This window comes from Meleagris gallopavo, chromosome 13 (genome assembly GCF_000146605.3).
Source record: "Meleagris gallopavo isolate NT-WF06-2002-E0010 breed Aviagen turkey brand Nicholas breeding stock chromosome 13, Turkey_5.1, whole genome shotgun sequence".
Taxonomy (NCBI): Eukaryota; Metazoa; Chordata; class Aves; order Galliformes; family Phasianidae; genus Meleagris; species Meleagris gallopavo.
Window position 1 is genome coordinate 17,931,122 of NC_015023.2, and position 20,476 is coordinate 17,951,597.

Here is a 20,476-nt window from a genome sequence, read left to right on the forward strand (position 1 = left end):
AAAAAGAAAAAAGAAATCAATAAGAAAAAAAAAAAAGAGTCATCACACGACCTTGAGTAATTACTATTGCAAAATGAATGGCACTGTTGTAAGAGATGGGTTGCTGATATTTCCTTTATTTTCCCTTTGGTGTCATAAGAAAGCTCCACAAAAGTAACAGGCTGTGTTTGCAGGACTTGCAGCACCTCAGGTCAGGCAGCAGATGAGCTCTCAGGTAATGCTGCACATATACTTCTCGCTTTAACAGGCACATAAGTAACAATTTGTGGAACAAAGGCTCACATCCAACACAGAAAAGAACTCAAGTATGTTTTGCATGTGGATGTTTGCTTGCTGTCTCATTGACAAAGAATATATTTGTACTCAGGATTTCCCAGGCTGCCAAATTATCCAAATCTCAACAAAAATACCTCTCTTGACCTCCAGGCCTTCCAGTGACAGCCAAGGATGTTTGCTGTCAAAATCTGCACCCAAACAGTACTCCTGCATGCCCACAAGGATCCCAGCTCTTTAATTCAAGCATGCCTTTATAAAAGGACTTGGGAAGAGGTTGGCTTCTGGTTCACCTGCGGCAGTCCAGCCTTTAATTCCAGCTTCTCTCAAACTAGAATTATATTCTGCAACCAGCCAATATACTCCTGGATGTTTTTTCCAGTAATAAATAATGTATTTTCCCCTACCCAGGCTACAGTTCGCAGGCTTTTATCTCCCTTGTTGCCATATGCTGTTCCAAGGATCCCTGCTAACCCCCTGACATTTGCATTTGTCCCCAGACTCCATTGTACAGCAGTATGTCGTGTGTCAGGAAATCTCACCTCTGCCTGCTCCAGCAGAGGATTAATGCACAGGGTAAAGCTCTGGTGCTACCTCACTTCATCGGCCAGGAGCAAAGATGCATCCGTCCAGTTTATAAAATATTTCTGTAAACTTGATTTAAAAAAAAAAAAGAGGCAAAGCGTGGCACCACTTCAGTTTGGAGGCAAGGATCAGAGCTCCGGGCTCATAACCAACCTGTCAATTAGCTTGCCCTGCAAGATGGCAGGTAAAAGGTCGATGCCGTCAATCTGTCTGTCACTCGGAGGCTGCAGACCCACCAGGGAGAGGCTGGTGGTGAAGAGATCCATCACGCTGCCCAGCTGACGACTGACCTGAAACATCAACAGAAACGCTTTTGCAAAAAGACCTTCAGTAAAAGCCATACAGAAGGAGGCTGGTTTCCTCCAAAGCAAAAGCACTGCTCCTGAACCTCACTTTTAAGAGCACCTCTTTACTGTTGCAGCAAACCTCACGTTAGAATAATAAAGGAGATGATCGATACTTCCCCACTTCCATTTTCCTCTCTTTTCCCTCTCATTCCTCTCTCCATGTATCCAACTCTAAGGAGCATTTTTTTTTTTTTCCCACAGTTCAACCTCATTTAACAAATTCTGAGTCATCTGTGGATTGAAAAATCAGCACTTAAAACAAGAAAGAAAAAAAAGTCTTTGATTTGTTCCCTCCCCAGGTCATTTCTGTATTCCAGAATATCCTCAGAGTGCACAGAAAGCACAGGAATAGATGGATAACAACAAAAAGAGCCTGATGACTTCATCTGCAAACCATTTCCAACAATTCAAGAACTGTAAAGTTGTGGTATTTTTAGTATATATTTTAATAAGGGAGAAAAACATCTGGTTTTGGTTCCAAGGGAGATTCGCTAAAGTCATTTTTTTTGTTTTGTTTTGTTTTTTGTCCTATTTGTTCCTTTTTTTTTTTTTTCTTTCTTCTTTAATTGGAAGCCATGCTTATCTGTCTTATTCAAGTTCTTTGCTATGAGAGCGGTGAGGTGCTGGAACAGCTGCCCAGAGAGGCTGTGGATGCCCCGTCCATCCCTGGAGGTGTTCAAGGCCAGGTTGGATGGGGTCCTGGGCAGCCTGGGCTGGGATGAAATGGGGAGGTTGGTGGCCCTGCGTGTGGTGGGGGGTTGGAGATTCCTGATCCTTGAGATCTCTTCCAACCTGGGCCGTTCTGTGATTCTAAAAACCTAAAATTCTCCTCTGATTGATCCCTTCTGAAGCTTTGCTCCCATCCTCCTTGGGTAAGCTACAGTTAGCTGCTGTGGGATGTTTAATTAGCCAGCAGAACACTACACTGAAGCAGACAGATTCAAACCAAGAGCAAGCATGCTTTGCACCAGGATGCACCAGCACAAGATGTGATGTGAAAAGAGCCCTTCTTGCCCTCTGATACAAGCTCACAGTGGTAACTTCAGAAGCACACTGTGACCAAAGCCCACGTCCCAGCTTGCTGATGTCAGTGTGAACATCACAGTGCTGTCACTGTCAAGGTCTTTGTATCTCAGAATCTTCCTTCTTGTCCCAGACAGACCCTCGGCCTGGAAGGCCATGCTAATTATCAAAAGAAGATGCCAAATGATAACATGGTAAATGAATACTTGCAAGATTTTGGTTCCCTCACTCCTGAGGAATGAAAATAAAGGGAAAATGCTATTTCTCCTGGGATACTGGGACTTTTGTTAAGAAGCTGAGCTGAAAAAAGTGAACACTTACAGGAAGAATTAGCAAGTTAAAAACACATCAAAAGAACTGAAAAAGCAACATGCAGAGGAGTGATTACAAGTTTAACATTACAATATCGCATTACTTGATTACAGCAATTTCAAACTGTAATGGCTTTCATTCATCAAAAGGTGTTGGCAGGAACACGTAATATGAATGCTGGATGTAAGAATGCTTTCTCACAACTCTTATGAAGCAAATAAGGTGCAAAGATCTCTGCTAAAGAGAAGCCCTGAGCACAGAAACCCTCGCCCAGGAAGGCAGTGCAATCAACAGGTCTTGGGGAAGGCTTGGGGCAAGCTGTGAACTCATGGCATTGGGATGCTCCCAGGACTGTCCCCTCACTGAGGCTCCTCTCTGGTCTTGTGTGTGCATACAGAAAATACTGAAATACTAAAAAAAGGCAGGTAGAAAAACAACAACCCAAAAAGCATCAGCTCGCTCCTTCCAGAGCTGGACAGATTCATGAGCCACCGATGCTGGGAAAGCTTCTCTCCCTGAGGTCAAAGGGGATTACAAGAGCTCAGCATCTCAGCAGAGATGCTCAGTCCCTTGTAGGCTCATCTGCCGGCTAATTTACCTCCAGCAAGCCTTAAGAGAGCTGTGGGGTGAGCAGAACAGCACGTGCAGAGCTCAGAGTCCAATCAAAGCAGATGTGGCACACGCCTGCTCCCTTCTCCTGCCATGCCAGGCAGGCAGAACAGAGTCCGAGGCTTTCTGTAACGAGGCCTTGCAATTCTACAGCAAATCCAAAAGTCACTTCTCTTGGTGTCACTCCATCCCCTTGCCTCAATCTTTTGATAACAAGCAGCAAGAGGCAGCTGCTGACCTGAGCCTCGTGCCTCTAATATCACCTAATTTATATATCGCATTGTGACAACCCTGTGGGGCCACCGCAGCCTCCCTGTACCCGCTCCTTATTAACCATAACCAGATGTAGATGACTCTCTTTAATCATCCAATTACGTTTCTGGTCTCAGACCACATTTTTCCATGAAGCAGAGAAAACTTCTTAAGGAAATTAAATGCCCGTGCCACAGCCACTTGGATTTATCTGTGCTCTGCAGCACCGCGCTGTAGAACGGGGGGGAAAAAAAGGTTAATATTTATATAAAACTTTGAAGTATTTTCAGAGAAAAATAAAAAAATTACCATTTTCTCCTGTCAACAGTGCTCTTTCATTCTAGTTGCCTTTACCCTTTTTTTTTTTAAAAAAAAAAGAAAAGAAAGAAAAATCCAGAGAGGGCAACAGCCCAGAGAAAATAAATAATATATAAGAAAGAGTGAGATCAGATATTGCTCGTATCAGCGAGAAACAGCCGGTATTACGCACGTAAGAACGGATTTTTCCCCCCTTCTTCCTCCCCCTTCTTTTTAATAAACTCTCAGTATACACAGAACGTCTTTAAGAAAATGAAATCCTTTTGCTGTGGGCCACGTCGCTAGAAGAAATAGTCACCAGTGCTGTTATCAGTGCTTTCAAGCTTTAACTCTGAATCAAAGGCGACAATTAATAAAGTCGCCCCCGCCAGGAATGGAAAGGAGGAAAGCTAAATATTTGAAACTGGGTGAACAAATGTCAGGGTGTTTTTAAATAAAATCCTTTTACAGTTATCACAGCGAGCAGACCTGATATCCCTGTCTAATTCAATTTCAATTTGCGCCCCATGGGAGATAGCGAAGAAAAGGTTGCAATGCTGTCTTTGGGTTGATATGTTCTTTTCTCCTTCAGGAAGCAGGCACGAGAGAGGAAAGGGAGGAGGGCGAGGGAAGAGAGGAGGAGGAGGATTCAAATACCAACAGAATATGATTTTTTTTTTTTCTTTTTCCAGCTGGATCCTTCCAGAAGGCAGATGTGATGCGGGGAATGCTGAAATGCTGATTTGTTGTGAATTCACCTGGAAAACATCGCTGAGGAAGAAACTGCAGAAAGGCTGTTTTCCTGCGAATAAATATTCCTGATGGGGGACCTGAATTACTGAATGTTGATGCCAAGAGCAACACAGACTCCCAAGGCAGCCCTCTCCCCAAAATAACTGCGAATCAGCCAGCCACACCAATTACCCCAGCCTCTATCGATGTCCTGTCAAGTGCCAGCAATCCTGTCACATAACTTCTTTTGCTGATGTAAAAAGGTGCTCCTTTATTTAAACAAGCTGCGCCCTTTAACAGAAACCGAACAAAACACAGATATCAATAAGATGATGAAGAGACTGCCAGAGTCCATCAGCGGGACGAGCCTCCCAGCCAGTAGCTGGATTGCACAGGCCAGAGGCACACGGCTGCTTTTGCTGGCTGCAGCTGTGCCAGCTGAGATGGCTGCTGGCCCAATGCCTGCTCTGCAGAACCTCCGTGGCTGGAACAGAGCAATCAATCCAGCACAGGATGGAGGAGCAGGCCCTCTGGCACACCTGGGAAGCCCTCTGCTTCAGGGCACCCGAGCCTTTGTTTCCTTCAACTCATTCAAAGGAGAGTGCGGCGAGACACTTGGAAGCAGTCTTTCCATGTTTTACAGGGACTACACAAGACTCACAGTCAAGATGATGTTGAAGCTACAGACTCTAACAGATCAAGAAGAAGCCAAAAGCATACTAGTAAACACGTGTCTCTTCAACTTGCTATGTCCAAAGAGGCCATTACGAAGCAGGAACTACAGGCACTCTACATGCTTGCACAGAGTAAGCCATATTTCACAGAAGCAATGCTAACCCTCTCACCTGCTGTCAGTGCTCCTGTGGGTATCACTGCTGGAGCCTCGAAGGCAAGAATGCAAGCAGAAAAGACATGTAAGTGGCTGTCACATACTTATCGGCAGCAGCATCGTATTGGGGTTCAGCTCAAAGCAAAGCAACACATCCTGAGCACACTGTTCAGAACAGGCTTCTCAGGGTGCCCAAGTGAAGCTGTAACACCTGCAAGCACAGGCATCTGGCCGACGGCCCCAGACTGGAGCCCAGCATAAGGAGAATTTGGATTTAAGCACGTGCTTAAGTGCCAAGGATGACATCAACGGTGGTGCAGGAGGGGGTTTTGGGCACACACCTGCCCAACACACCTTCAGCACACCCTTCAGCTTGCTGAGCACGCAGCTGCTCATCGCAGTACAACGTCAGCTGGTCCACCCGCGTGTGCAGACACATTAACTCTGAAATGTCTGCTCACAGAAATTCACACAGCTTCAGCTGTAAGCTCAGGCAGGAAGCCACGCATCACACCAGGCTACAGAGACTGCTTCTGGCCACAGAAAGCTACCCTCCATACACAGTGCCACCACTGCGAGTGTGGTACCAGCACGTTACGCTCAGAAAATGAACAGGCCTCCAGATTTCTCTGCTTGTGTTCCTAATTATCATTGGAGTTACTACAACGGAAAGAATTTTTAAATTCAGTATTTACTTGTTCCCATTTATAATGCATGTTTACTTTTAGCATGTTATTCAGTTTGGACGTGGAAAACAAAACAGTCAGCTTCGGTCTCATGTTCTCCTATGCTAGCCCCAGGCTGTTGTACTTGGCTTGGAAAGACTTTATGGAAATGTTTAAATTTAAACAAAAAGACTGCTTTCATTTCAAATTAAAAAAATAATAATAAAACATCCCAAGTAGGTTTTGTGAATTCCTTAAAAATGATGAAACCAAACTACCCTTCTGCCCTCAGCTGCGGATCTAAGATATCTGATGGCATCCTCCTAAATGTAAACAGTAAATTATTGTTATCCTGACTCAATTAAGCCACTCAAAAGGAATGCAACTTCGAAAAATGTTTTATTTATGAATAGTTTGCAGTTTTAAGCTCAGTGCCCAGTTAATGAAGTATCACTTTCTTCAGGGATAAGAGATGCTCACAAAGGGGAGGGAATCTGTATTATTTACTAAGAACTCTGCCTGCAGAAGAATTGATTGCATCTTTCTTTAATGAGAACTGGGACAAGAGAGGCTGGCAGTGTCACCAGAGGATTATTCTGAAGTGATGGTATCTGAATTTGTGTACAGGCAGATAGGAGCAATATTCTGATATCAAGACCTCCCTGAGTGGAACTTTCATCACACACCAAAGCAGGAGCTGCGAGGGTCAAACCACTTGGTACTTTGAAGTGCAGAGAGCATGCACAGGCAAGACATTCGTGCTCTAAACTGGGATGTAAAAGTGTGTGTCTGTACTTCAATTTGTTCAAATATGTAACCCACTAAAATTACTGTAAAAGAGTACAAGGGCTTGAACTGTGAAGACAAAAAGGCCAGAATACATGGTGCTTCTCAGAAGTGCTGATCACAGACACAGCAGCTGCAAATGTGCAATAATGAACAGGAATGGCACTGTAGAAGCAGCCACCAGCTCCTTATTTAAACAGGTGTCAGGACTGAAATGCGAAAAGTCTGACCCAAAGCCCATTCCATTCGCTTCAGTCCACTCAAAACTGATCAGAGCTGCTGAGAGATACTCACGCCTCCTGCAGGTATATGTCCAGGCCACCACGCAATAGCTGGCTCTCTCATGCCACCTTCAAAGGTGGTTTGTTTGCCACAGAGAAAAGGACCGTTGCTTCCTCCTAGAGAAAGAAACAAAGTCACAAACCCCCCGATACCATACAACAGAGGGACATGATCAACTAGGAAACGTGTAGGCTACTTCTAAACAAATTCCCATTTCTGCATGAATCCTTCTTCAAATAATACATCCAGAGTTGATTTTGTGGTTTGTATTTGTTTTTTTTAAATCCTTTTATGATGAATTTTAGGAGCGTCATTTCAGTTCAGAGAGACACAGACTGCTAAACACTACTTGCTATCTACTGAACAAAGAATAAAAAACACAGTAAGACTTTGAGACATTTCCTTCCCTTTAGGAATGTTAACTGTTGTTTGCAACTTAAAGAATTAGGGAAGAAATAGGGATTTAAAGAAATCTAACACCTTCACAAGATAGAGTGTTCTCCTCACAACCTGTTACAGTATCAGAGCAGCATTAGATGCAGATATGAGAACAAAAGAAGTAATCATACATTCCCTGAATGTTCTCTCTCGCATATTGCAAGTGATTTGCAGGAATGCCTGCGTTTTTAACCCACCCTTGCAGCAGAGCTTACTGAAGAACAAACAGGCTGATTCCAGGTCACACAAAGTCAAACACAGTGGCTCAGCTGACATCAGAGCTCAGGATACTCCCTGCTCTGTGGTCTAATAACCACGAGACAGTTTGCCTCCAAATAGAAGAGAGTGGGTTATAAAATCAATTTGCAATGACTCTGGGAGAAACGATCATTTAAACAAAGGAAAACAAAAATAGTTTTTCTTCCTGATATTTTTGAAGAGAGTTAAAGAAGAAGGGGCTCCTGAACTCTGTAATTACTTAGATGCTCAAATAAACATCTGGTAGACAGAGAATAAAATTTTATTGTGCTTGGGCCTAAATAAATTAAAAAATACTCAACCTCTGTCAGTGCAAAGTGGAGATGCATACAGGTGACCAGCTACACTGGGTTCAGCAAAAAATCCACCCAGCCAAGGATATTTCCTCCAACAGCCCCCAGAAGGAAGAAATGTGAGCAGAATTCAGTCTAAATGTGAGCGCTATGAACTCTGAGGCTCCACCTAATTGCAAAGAGGATAAGGGAAACTCCCAGGTACAGATTTCTCCATGTCTGAGGGGGAAGAGAGATAAGCCTTGAGTTCACGACTCCAGTCCAGCTTTGTTCATTTGAGGCTCACCTTGTTTAGGAGCTGAAATGAGAGCAGCCCCATTATCAGAGGTGAAAAACACAAAAGTGTTCTCACTGATACCCAGCTTCTGAAGATGTTTTAGGATTTTTCCAACGCTATCATCAATTTCCCGCACAGCATCCCCATATCTGAAGCAAAAGTAGATGCAAAACATTAAAGACAGCAAGAGGAAAAGACTCACACAGTATAGTATACTGAAAAAAGCCACAATGCCACAAGTGAACGCAGTTTAAACCTGTGCTGTGAAAAGGAACACTTTGCAGCAGGTACTGTAATAAGAGTTTTATCAGTGTCACTGCAAAGCCTGTGTCTCATACCTGCCCAGAGCAGCTTCTCTTGGATATTAAGAGGCAGAATTTGCTCAGCTCTGAGCCACTCCTGGACAGAGAGTAGAACTGATAAACATTTAGCTATCAAGGTTCTCAGACACAGGCAATATCCTTTTGCCATAGTCCTAAAGGTAATACCTCCATTTTGCTTATGGATATTGGTTTGAAATTGCACCCTGAGAAGCAAGGCTCATCGTGGCTGCAGAGCTACTCTTGCCTCCTGTAAACTGTGTTTACAGCATGCTTTTCTCTACTTGCTGTTCTGATTAATAAGCCTTTAAAACAGACACTAATCATGCAAAAGCTTTCCAGAAATCATAATGCCACATACAGCACTTCATTACTCACGCAACTGGCAAAGGAGTTTAAGCTTCCCACTCCCATTTTAGTTGTGTGATCTTCATTTACTACTACAGCAAAAATATTAAAGAACAACCCAAGCAAAGTCTTCACTAACGAACACATGCTCACGTACTTCAGCACATATACTTTTGAGCAACCATCTATGTATTTGGATGTAAGTACACAGAGGGTGGTGAGGCACTGGAACAGGTTGCCCAAGGAGGCTGTGGATGCCCCATCCCTGCAGGCATTCAGGGCCAGGCTGGATGTGGCTCTGGGCAGCCTGGGCTGCTGGTTGGTGACCTGCACACAGCAGGGGGTTGGAATTGGATGATCACTGTGGTCCTTTTCAACCCAGGCCATTCTATGACTATGATACTATGATGTAATGAATGTCACCGAGGCTTAACATTTCCCCCAGCATGTGGTATTAATTTAAAAAAATGAAAAGAAAAAAAAAGAGCACACAAAAATAACACTCACCGTCCTCTCTGACTCGTGCCCAGGAAATGTTTGGAAGCATAAACAGGAGCATGAGTAGCATCGATTGCCCAGTATAAAAAGAAAGGCTGCTGGCTGGCCTGCTGCTTGCTAATGAAATCGAGAGCTTCCTGTAAACAACAATAAAAATGAATGTAACAGAATCACCCTCTGTCATCTAGGTCTCTTCAAAGAAAAAACAACAACAACAACAACAAAACAAAAAAACAAAAAACAAAAACAACAACCATAAAGTCACTGTGGGTTGAAAACCAGCACTAAAATAAACAGTACCTGCAGGTAAATCTGAGTCAAGTTGGCTTCACCCGTCTTCAGATCAATTTTGAAATCTTCATAGTATCTATAAAGAATCAGAGAGAAATAAAGGAATTAATCCAAAGGAATATACAGCACAAAAAAGCTTCCCATGCCATTAGTTACACAGCAGGTGACTGCAGGTACAATCCTCAGTTAGGTAACCAACCAACTCTGTTCAGATAATAAAAGCTGTGTCATCATATTTCTAATTATGGTAGAAAGCAGTGAAACGACCAGATTCTAACTAATGACAACTGCAAGATTTGGACAAACCTGAGCCACTGATTGCTCACTGTGAGCTATGAGGATAGGGGTAGCACACATAATAAGCTCATGGCACCACTGTGATGGATGGTGTGATGGATGGATGTGAGTGATATTTTTAGAAGTACCCAAAAACATCCAGTGACACAGAGCAACCCTGGAATCACTACGTGGGCTGCTCCAAACACGTTGTCCTTGACGTATCTCCAGACAGCAATTAAGCAGAGAAGGGCAGGTGGCAGTCCTCATGAGAATAGCAGCGAGTGAAAAGAGATGACACCGGGCACAAAAGCAAATAGTAGAAATGGCACAGATTGCACACTTGCACAAACAGAGAAGAGGTTACTACAAAGCAAGGCGAGGAGGAAGAAAGCAGCCTTTCAGTACTGAGTGGAAGCAGTTTCCAAGAGAAGCAGTGGAATGAAATCATCACAGGAAGCCTTCGGGCGCAACAGGATAAGCAAACATCTCTGGGAGGTGCTGCAGAGCAGCCGTGATCCACAGATGGGCTGCATGCAACCTGCAGGCTGGCCTCAGTGCTCGGGCTGTTATTAATCTCCACAATCAAGCACCTAACTTCATATTTAACGAGCTTGAATTTTAAATTTAGACAGTCAGGTAGAGCTGAGGGAGACGGGACTCCTGCAAAAGATAGTTCATGTGTTTAGAGTGAACTTCAGGTGTTTTCTGCCATGCCAAGCCTAGCACTAGTGCTGCAGAAGTAGGTCTTCTGAGATGTGAAGTTCACAGGGCTCCTGACAGTTAATCTATACCTTGCTTCTGTCTGCCTTCTGCACTTCCCCACAAGGCTTTCCCTCTCTCTGTCTTAACTCCAATGGAAATCACTATCCACAGCTGGATATTGGCCAACCTCAGATTTGCTCATGGATGTTAAGCCAGTAGCCATTTAAATCAAAGACCTGAGCACAGTCTTCCATTCAGCAAGATGGACAACAAGAAAGACCATTCCACATCTGTTTTCTTCTGTAAGTAACTGCTGCAGACAGTCACTGCAGAGCACAATAGATGAAACCAGCCTTGGGCTGGGCTCTCATCTGCTACTCTTGTGTTTCATCAACGTTTACAAATATCTTTTCTGCATCAGCATTCTGCTGAGCTGCAGAGCAAACAGGCCTTCAGCACTAAGCATCTCAGAACACGCCGAAGGAGGACATTTCTAATGCCTGACATGCTGTAAGAGTCCTCCACACAGGCTGAAGTACCTCCAAGCTACTGGCCATGCAGCCAGACCTGCAACTCTGCCTGATTCTGAAGCAGCTTCTGGTTCTGCCAACCCCTTTCCACTGGTACTGGTTTGCTGTGCTAGCTCTTGTCTTCCAACACAGAAACATCAGCATAGAGAGCAAGGAAAAGAACATTCCCAGCAACTGGGTAATGTTTTTGAAAGCAACTGGCAGGCAAGTAGCTGAATTACCTGCCAATCATTTCCCAGTCCCTATACACAGGGATATTTGGGAGTGCTCTGTTATCATAAGGTCCAAAATGGCAGTTTGGGGATCCAAACCATTCATCAAAACCATGTTTCAGGGGGTGGAACTGGGGCCTGTGACCCAGATGCCTAGGAACAAAAGAAACAGATGAGTTAAAATTCTACTGCATTGAAGCAAACTGTAGTCTCACCAGAATGGTATGCAAGAAAACAGTCTTTGCCTAAGAAGAAAAACTTCAAGCATTTTAATCAAAGGAACAACTGCAGAGCACTGTCTTGATCACAAATGGATCCATGCAGAGCTATTCCAGTGCTTACATATATCCCATTTCAGCCTACTGTCCACCCTGCTTTCCACTATTGCCTTCTATTGGTGCCTTCTCTCATGCTGTCCTGATGATCTGCGCTGATGCACTGCAGTGCCCAAAGCCACCGCAGAGACGCACATGATGTTTTGCTTAAGGATTCTGATCTAAAACAAGTCACTTTTATACCACTGGGCTATAAAAAACCCACGACAGAGCTGATGAAACGTACCGTTACATTTGCATTCCTTTTATGGAGTCTTTATTTTGCCAAAACGGTACAGAGAGACCTGAATGTAAATGAGAACAAGTTCCTGACGTGCACAAGTGAACATAAAACCTATTTAGCTACCACTGATGACAGCTGCATTCTACTACTCTGCTTGAAAACTCTCCATCCCTAACTTCAAGTTAAAGCTCCTGTCTAATCTCCTGCTTCTTGACTGCAAATTCTCCAGCTCAGAGATAAAGAACGCCCATCCTCTCCCAATCTCTGAAGGAGATCTTTGTACCTAAATGTTTATTTAATCATTCCAGCTTCTACTCACAAGTCTGCATCTGCAACCTGTCCGTTTTGTGTCATCCCTCTCTGCACATTTTCTGAACATAAGGGACATAAAATGCATTACCTGGAATAAAGTGATCCACGGTGTCATTTTGAGCTATTCCAAAATGAGTTGCAGCATAAAATAATCATCATTCCAGCTATGATAGTATCTCAGTGATGTAACTAAAACTGCAAGCCTTCAACACGAGACTCTCCCCTTTCCTCCTCTCTATAGAAGTGCTACAAAGCTACTCCTGGGGAATAACAGGTGACATGAGAAAACATTTTGCTCTACGAGAGACCCAAGAGAACTTAGAAAGGAAAAAGGAAAAGAAGAGACATGAAGGAGGCATAAAACAATCACTGAGATGCAGAAGGTGGACTGTTCTCTCCCTTTCACATCACACACACCAAAAAAAAGGATATTTAATGAAATGCAACAAATTCTGAAGTGTTCATGGAAAATACTTGACTTGCAAACATCCAATTAAACTGTGGAACTCACCGTTACCCTGAGAAGCTTTAAAAGGGATGTTTAAAGAATATAAAATCTGCTGGAAAACTTCAAAACCTCTAAAAGCCCTGAAATCCTACAGGGACTACAATGAAAGTCCAACTGAACTACTGCATTACACCTTTTATTTTCCCCTCCAAACACTCTTCTACAAAGCAGGTGATGTTCACAAATGCCAGAGTGCTGCTGCACAGTATCATTCCCAATCCTCTCTGGTACAACAGTTCCTGGATCTGTAATGATAGTGCACTGCACATTGGTATTTAGTCTGCTTCGTGCTAACAGCTGCAGGTCCTTCCAGATTTGCTGTTTTCCAAATAACTGCCTGGAACCAATCTGTATCTGCGTTGTTTATTTCTTTTCCCTGGGTGTATGAATTTGCATTTATTAGCACTGAGCTGTATCTTATTGCATTCAGCCCACTGATCCGATTCCTCACGGCCACTCTGCTGTTTGGATTCGTGATAATAAATAATTCACTGTCTTTGCTTAGTTTGCTTTCTCTCCAATTCCAGCAGTACCGGTGAATCCAACTGCAAACCAATCTTGCTCTCCTCTAACTTGTTAGCAAAACTGTTAAAGAAAATGTATCCCATTACTTTTCTAAACAGCATCCCCTCCCAGCACTAATCTTGTCTGAAGTCTCTTCATTAACAATTACTCTGTTAACCAAGCAGTACTTGGCTGGGGTCTGTGTAGTTCTGAAGCTGCTATTTATACATTTATTTATTACAGCACTCTTCCAAATTGTGATCAGAGATCTCCAGGCCCTGTGGGATTCCATTAGAGCCCACAAGCACATTCAAAATTTCAATGTTACAAATGCACCATTTTCAACTCCTACACCACTGATTCCACAATACCTTTCAGGCTTTTCCTTCCCAGTTCTTCATAGACATTACAAAACATCTGCTAAGATTTTGCTGTACTCCCTTGAAAGTCAACAAAGCCAAAGCACGACATGAAGAGAGCACTGGATCAGATCCCTGGCTCTTTTAGAACACCTGGTAGTATCAGCTACCCTGGCCAAGTCCCTCCCCACCCACCCTCATCTCCTACGCTAAGTGAACAGGCTCCAGCGTGGCTCTGGTTTCAATCCACTCATCTTCAAGCATCTGTATCTCTATTTCTGTACCATACACTTCTCCCCTCCCCGGCCTCCCAAAAAAGCTTGCACAATTCAGTCTACTAAAAAAAAGAACGACTTATAGCAGGGGACAAAGATAAAAAGCACGTAGGAGCTGAAGGCAAGCTCCAACAGAACATCTTGGCACTTCTTGATGTAATTAAGTAGCGTGGTACACGGATGAAAGCACAAAGAGCTGCAGGGTTCATATACATGTACAGATGTATGTATGTACTTGTAATGCTAACACTCGATTCGGAAATTGATCACAGCAGGAGCGAAGATCCACCACAGATTTGGAAAGGCAGCCTGTTTTGAAGCTCAGATGTCTTTCTCCTCCAATTCAGGTTGTCCTGCTGCTCCTTCATGACACACATACACACACCTACAAGTCTCAAAGGAAGAGATCTTAAAAAGTTTACCATTTGCCAATGATCTTATTGGTGTAGCCAGCTTTCTTCAGCAGCTCTGGAAGCAGTATTTCAGAATCTTGAATTCCTCCTACTATATCCTGCGGTGTGTATGCTGTGCAAAACAAACACAAACCTCAGTGACTCTTACAATTATGACAGCAAACAGCTCACAGCCACCCATCATTAGAAGTATTATTACTGGATCAGAAAGAGCAGTTAGTTTGAAGTTCCAGCACTATCACTCTTTGGAAGTCTTCCCAGTGCAAGAGATGAAAGGGGCAAGTTGATTTAGCAAATAATCTCTCAAGTAAAGAGAGAACTCCTCTCCAATAAAAAAAAATAAGGGGGGCTGCCATTGCAGAAAGAAGCTGAAAGGGAAAGGAAAGGGGCAGAAGGGAGCGAGGATCAAACAGAAAACAAATGCTTCAGGTGTCCAGCAGAGTTGCCTTTACTTCTGCAAACCTGCTGTATGTCGCCTAAAATGAAGGGGTTTCTTTTCCTAAATCAAAGGATTGACAGATTGGCTCAGACCACAGGAGCTGAAGGAAATGGCATTTCCCTCTGTGGCCCTTGAGAATACAAGGTGTGACTCTGGTGCGGATGGAGGTGGAGAGCACGCTTGTTGATACTGCATGAATTGATACGTAGCTGCTGCCCGTTGGCCTCACACAGCATCTGTGACTCAGGAACCAAAATCAACCCAGAGACATCATGCACGGCTGCTCCTTCCTGGAAGCAGCACAGGCACAAAATGGCCCTTTCTGAAAGAGTTAGAAAAACCACAGCGAATGCAACGGTGAGCAGCCTGCACTTTGCTCTGGCTGTTAACACACACCCCACGTGCCTCTGTTTAACCAGACACCAATTCCACTGCCCAGAGGAAACACTTTTCAGCCAGCAGAAACAAATGGATCAACCAGCCTTGTTTGTGCTTCCTCAAAGGAGAAGGTTTTCTGCTTGATGAGGAGGAAATAATACATTTCACACTTATTACCACGGTAATCTATTTGTGTTACCATGGAAGACTCTTAAGAAGATAACCATGGCAAGCCTTTGTGCAAAGCAAAACTTCCTGCAAAGCAGAGAAAGAAATCAGGAAAGGAAGCAGGAATGAAGTCCGTACCATTTCTGGCATGTGCATTCGTTGTGTAAAAACCATTCCTGACTGGGAGGCGACCCGTCAGCAGCGCTGCCCGTGCTGCAGAAACAAACAAAAATCATTTCATTCTAGGTGCACCCTCTGCTTACAGTCAGTATTACCACGTTCAGACTGAGGACAGCACGATGACCGAAGCACACTGGTGTTCAGACACAGCCAGTTACTCGGGCCAGCCACGTTTAGAGCAGGCAGCCACCCCCCTTCTCAGTGAGCCATGGAGATAGCCACGTTTTTACACAACACAATTGGAATTACTCCAGGACAAGCTTGATTAAAATGTCACCACTCTATTATATTAGTTTACCCACTGCTGAAAAGCAATTAATTCCAGCAGTAAGCACAGTAGCTCTCCTATCTCAGCAATTAAAGAAGGAATACCTGGCATAGGTAGTTAAGAGGAAATCCTACCACAAACCCAGCTTAAGGCTAAGCCTGAACAAAAGTCATAAACAGTGAACTAAAAGAAGCTGTCCAACTTTGGCAATAGAAGCCAGGTCCTGACTCAGGTAACATTTAAATAGATGTTTAAACACATGCTGAAGTACCACTGGACTTAGTGGGACTCTGCTGTATTCTAAGTGCCTCTTCTGAGGAAGGACGGTCATGAGCACACTGACAAATGATTTCCTAAAAGAAAATCCAAACAGAGACGCCCTGTTCCTCATTTTTGTTTCGGTTCTTGACTGCTAGTAAAGCCTGGGGGGAAATGCATAGAAAACAAACAAACAAGAAGGATTATAAATAAATAACCTTTCCCACTTAAACTCAAATGTTTCTCTCCTGTCTCTTCCCCAGTAATCTTGCTAGACATCAGGGTCAACAAGTGGACACAACATGCTGCCATTCCTTGCACAAAAGTCTCACCAAAGCAGTGGAATCAGACAAACTACGGACTTTTTTTGTTCAGCAACAATTTAGATATGCCTTATCTGCTTGCCCCAAAATAAGAAGAAAAACGAGCCTAGAATACTAAACCAGAATACTTTATAAAGTCCTTTAGCTAAACTGATCTGATCACTAAAATACTGCTTTGAAAGAACTTAAGACTGATGGTTTTGCAATCAAAACATAAATAAAAAAGAAGCAACAGACAAGATCAAAGCACCAAATCCAAACTCTGCCCTGAGGGTAATCACTGGTTTGGCTGCTAGTTCATGTTAGATGCTGGCACACATCCCAATCTCAGAAGGTGGTGTTCTTATGTGCTAGTTTAAAGCTCAGGTTTACTTACATGGAGAACAGAGGGGGCTGGCAGCATAAAAATCCAGGAAAAGCATCCCTTCCGAAGCCATCTGGTCTAGGTTAGGAGTTTCCTTAGAAGGCTCTCCAAAAGCTCCCAAATCACCCCAACCCATCTGCAAGAAGAACACACCACAAGATGTGAAAGTACTTCTACCCTTCCACAAATGACAATGCTTCTGGGCTCACATAAAACTTTTATTTTTATCCTTTCCTTTCTAAACCTTTATAGAGCTCATCTCCCTCCTGCTCAGGGAGCACTTCACAGCCGTGATAAAACTGATCCTCCCCAGCCCTATCACAGCTTTCACTGTGATAGGAGAAACTGAGGCACACACGAGGTGAAACGACTTGCTTGTGCTCAAGTGGACATGAAAACATTTGTAGCAGAATGAGGTTAGGAGCCCTCATATCTTCACTCTCACTCCAGAGCCTGAAGACTGGCAAGCACATACACAGCAGGGAGGACATCACACAGCACGCACTCAGTGGTGTCACACAGCTGCAAGTCAACTTGTCCAGCCCTCAGCTGAGTGTCTTTGACCCCTGCATCCTCTCAGTCTGCTCCATCCATGTACACACAACTATTAACGCAAAGAAAAGGTCTGAATTCAAAAGCAGAATTCAGTGCTGCAGGAAAATGTTTCTTTGAAAAGCAAGCTCTGGAGAGAAACCTGCCAGAGGCATCATGTGTCAGTCTGCTTATTTGCAATGGGGTTTGGGTCTGTGCCTTCCTCCCAGCACAGTGGGGCTGCAAAGTCCCCATCCAGGAGAGCTGTAAAATTACCGTCATGCTGTCTGCATTCACTGCTGAAAACTATTACTGGTAATAACACAAATAAAAGTAAGTGACTTAAAACAGAAGGTTCTAGAAGGGAACAACTTAATGAGCAATTAGGCGCCAGGGTTGCTAGAGATTATATTGCGCTTTAAAAAAGGCAATAGCTTTCTCTAATACAGATGTGTATCAGGTGAGCAACTAATACAGAGGGTGTAATGCATCTCCTTCCTTAGAAAGCCATCTGTCTGGTCCCATCTGAGAGCCTACCATTTGCACTGCAGCAGTGTGGTTTGGAAAAGAGGAGTGCTTGGAGAGCTGCAGAGCAGGTTGCTGAACTTTCAGTGAAGAGCAATTAAATGGCACCACCAAACACCAGGATGTGGGACCGAAATGGATTCAGCAGATCAGCCCTGAGTCTTCAGCTCTTCATTATCTTTACCACCACGAAAGAAAGAAGAAAGGAATGCTGAGTTGCTCTCATTCGCACACAGTGACACAGAAGTAGCCAAAGGATCAAAAGAAAAAAACAGTGGAGATGCATTTGTAATGAACAGCACATAAATAAATAAACAGTTCACAGAAACTCGAGGCAGGATCTGTGCCTCATCGCGTCTTCTGCTGTACCAACACTTCCAGAATGGGATCACTGCTGTCCCACACAGCTTCCATCTCCAAAATTACAAATCCCTGCTTGGGGGGAAATACTCCTGAATGGAAAATTAAGATAGACTGCCAGTGGCTAAACTGGCCATTAAAAAAGTAATTATTTCATACAAGAGCATGGAAACACTACGAGAACAACAGCAAGACAGGCAGGTTCAAGTGGGAGAAGGAAGCCCAGCAGGCTTTGAGTCACATACCCACCCTCAGCAGCTTTCTGAGGAGCTTAGGACAGCACACAATGCACTTCTACTCCAAGCACATCTGAAGGATGACAGGAAAGGAAGAGGACAAGCAAAGCAGGAGGACGGCAGCAACTCAAGTCCGTGCTGAAAACAAATGCACTTCTGTATCTGTGATTTATTCAACCCGGGATCATAGCTGCTGTTTAACGACTTGAGTTTTCTTTCTGTTCAGCTTTTCAGGAGGAACATTTGAGTTTTTAAAACACTTCCTGCAAGGTATCAGAGTTTGCCTATATTTGAGGCTGCACCTTACTCAGTGCTGCTTGCCTCTGCATCCATCTCTGGTACTGGAAGGAACTGACACAATTATTTTTGTAGGTTAGAAAGCCAAGCCTTAACTTAGCAATAATTCCAACAGTGTTGGGAGAAACCAAAAACATCCCACCTTCCAACACTTACCAGTTAATGAATGTGCTCTTCTGCCAAGGATAGTGGAGTTAATCACTCAGTCATTAGGAACAAGCTGATAAGGTGATTACACTTCTTGATAAGGTGGTATGTATGTAAGCACCACTTCCAAAATGCCTATACTCAGGCTTGACATTATAGACCTGAGAAATCTCATTTGTTTTCAGCAGGAAATCCACAAACAAGGAACAAAAAGAGGCTTGCATGAACAACTTCAAATCGTCTCCGCTTTTACATAAAACCTCAGAAGGACAGGAATCATGGAATCACAGAATCACAGAATGGCCTGGGTTGAAAAGGACCACAGTGATCATCCAATTCCAACCCCCTGCTACGTGCAGGTCACCAACCAGCAGCCCAGGCTGCCCAGAGCCACATCCAGCCTGGCCTTGAATGCCTGCAGGGATGGGGCATCCACAGCCTCCTTGGGCAACCTGTTCCAGTACCTCACCACCCTCTGGGGAAAAACTTCGTCCTAATATCCAACCAAAACCTCCCCTGTCTCAGATTAAAACCATTCCCTTGTCCTTCCCAGGGCTATTTTCCTTGAGAAAGAAATCAACTCCCTGTGAGTTACTGTGAGAGCTCTCACAGTAAGTAGTCACAAACTTCACTCAAACTTTTCCAGACCATCCTGCCAACCCACAAGCAGTGTCTGAATCACTGTGCCCAAGGCCTCTGACCATGAGTCATGACACAGACCCTATCCACGTGCTGTCCCACATGCGCTGCTCAAGCGACAGAGGGAATGGATGCAGCAAATTGCTGAACCTGGAGGTTCACCTGGGACCGTATGAAAACCTGGATACAAAATGACCTCATTTTGTACGCACGCACTTGGGAGAGACCTGCTCTGAAGTAGTGGTCAGACAGAACATCAGAAAGCAAATAGATCATAAAGTCATTGAAGTTGGAAAAGACTGCTAAGATCATCCAGCCCAACCCCACCCACCACCAGGCCCACTAAACGTGCAAGGCGCTCTCAAAACACAAATCTCATCCGTCCCATCCACAGCCCTTTATAACTGCTTGAAGAGAACAAGCCAGCAGCAGGGTAAAGGCGCCAACCTGCTGAACCTGTTCAAAAACCCCAACCTTGTATCACAGGACACACTCAAGCAAGCTGGGGCTCAGTCCACAGCCCTGCTGAACTCCTGAGCCTCCCAACCCAATTCCCCAGAGACCAGAGGGAATCTGAGGGCTTCTGAGGGCCCCACCCTCCACCAACCGATGCTCACAGCCTGCCCAGCAGGGCCCTGCTCACCCCGCAGCCCTCCCGAAGCGCCTCTCTAAGGACGAGCTCCATCTCCCTGCTGCTCCCTGTCCCCTCAGTGCCACTCGCAGCACCACAGCCGCTCCGCCCCACACACCGCCCAGCCCAGTAGGCCCCTGCTGGGTGACACCAGCCTCCGCTCTGATGATGGGACATATGGAACGTCCCCCAAGCCCAGGTGCCCCCCCAGGTGTCCCAGCCCGCACTCACGTCGTCCATCAGCAGCAGCACCACGTTGGGCGGCGCGGCCCAGCCCGCGGCCCAGCACAGCCACAGCGGCACCAGCACCGCTCTCGCCATGGCAACCGCCGCCCTGCGCGCCGGCAGAGCCCTCACGTGACCGC

The 20,476-nt window shown here is 44.5% G+C and overlaps 1 protein-coding gene across 1 annotated transcript; it reads right to left on the bottom strand.

Moving 5' to 3' along the window:
- Positions 1-102: 102 nt before the first annotated feature.
- On the bottom strand, positions 103-20,475 carry GALNS (galactosamine (N-acetyl)-6-sulfatase). Its single transcript, XM_019619862.2, has 11 exons — positions 20,343-20,475; positions 16,758-16,881; positions 15,491-15,565; positions 14,377-14,479; positions 11,448-11,591; positions 9,725-9,791; positions 9,434-9,561; positions 8,268-8,407; positions 7,005-7,108; positions 1,012-1,148; positions 103-927 (listed from the first exon to the last, which is right to left on the bottom strand). Exons 1-11 carry the CDS (start codon positions 20,430-20,432, stop codon positions 864-866), a joined length of 1,176 nt encoding a protein of 391 aa, XP_019475407.1. The 5' UTR covers positions 20,433-20,475; the 3' UTR covers positions 103-863.
- Between the last annotated feature and the right edge of the window lies 1 nt (position 20,476).

What these genes read in the sequence shown, in the direction of transcription:
- GALNS (XM_019619862.2), bottom strand. Translation starts at nt 20,432, where the DNA reads ATGGCGAGAGCGGTGCTGGTGCCGCTGTGGCTGTGCTGGGCCGCGGGC. An exon ending in GGCACGAGTCAGAGAGGACG is followed by an intron (nt 8,408 to 9,433) that starts GTGAGTGTTATT and finishes CTTTTGCTTCAG; the next exon opens with ATATGGGGATGCTGTGCGGG. An exon ending in CAGGGCAAGCTAATTGACAG is followed by an intron (nt 928 to 1,011) that starts GTTGGTTATGAG and finishes TTTTAAATCAAG; the next exon opens with TTTACAGAAATATTTTATAA.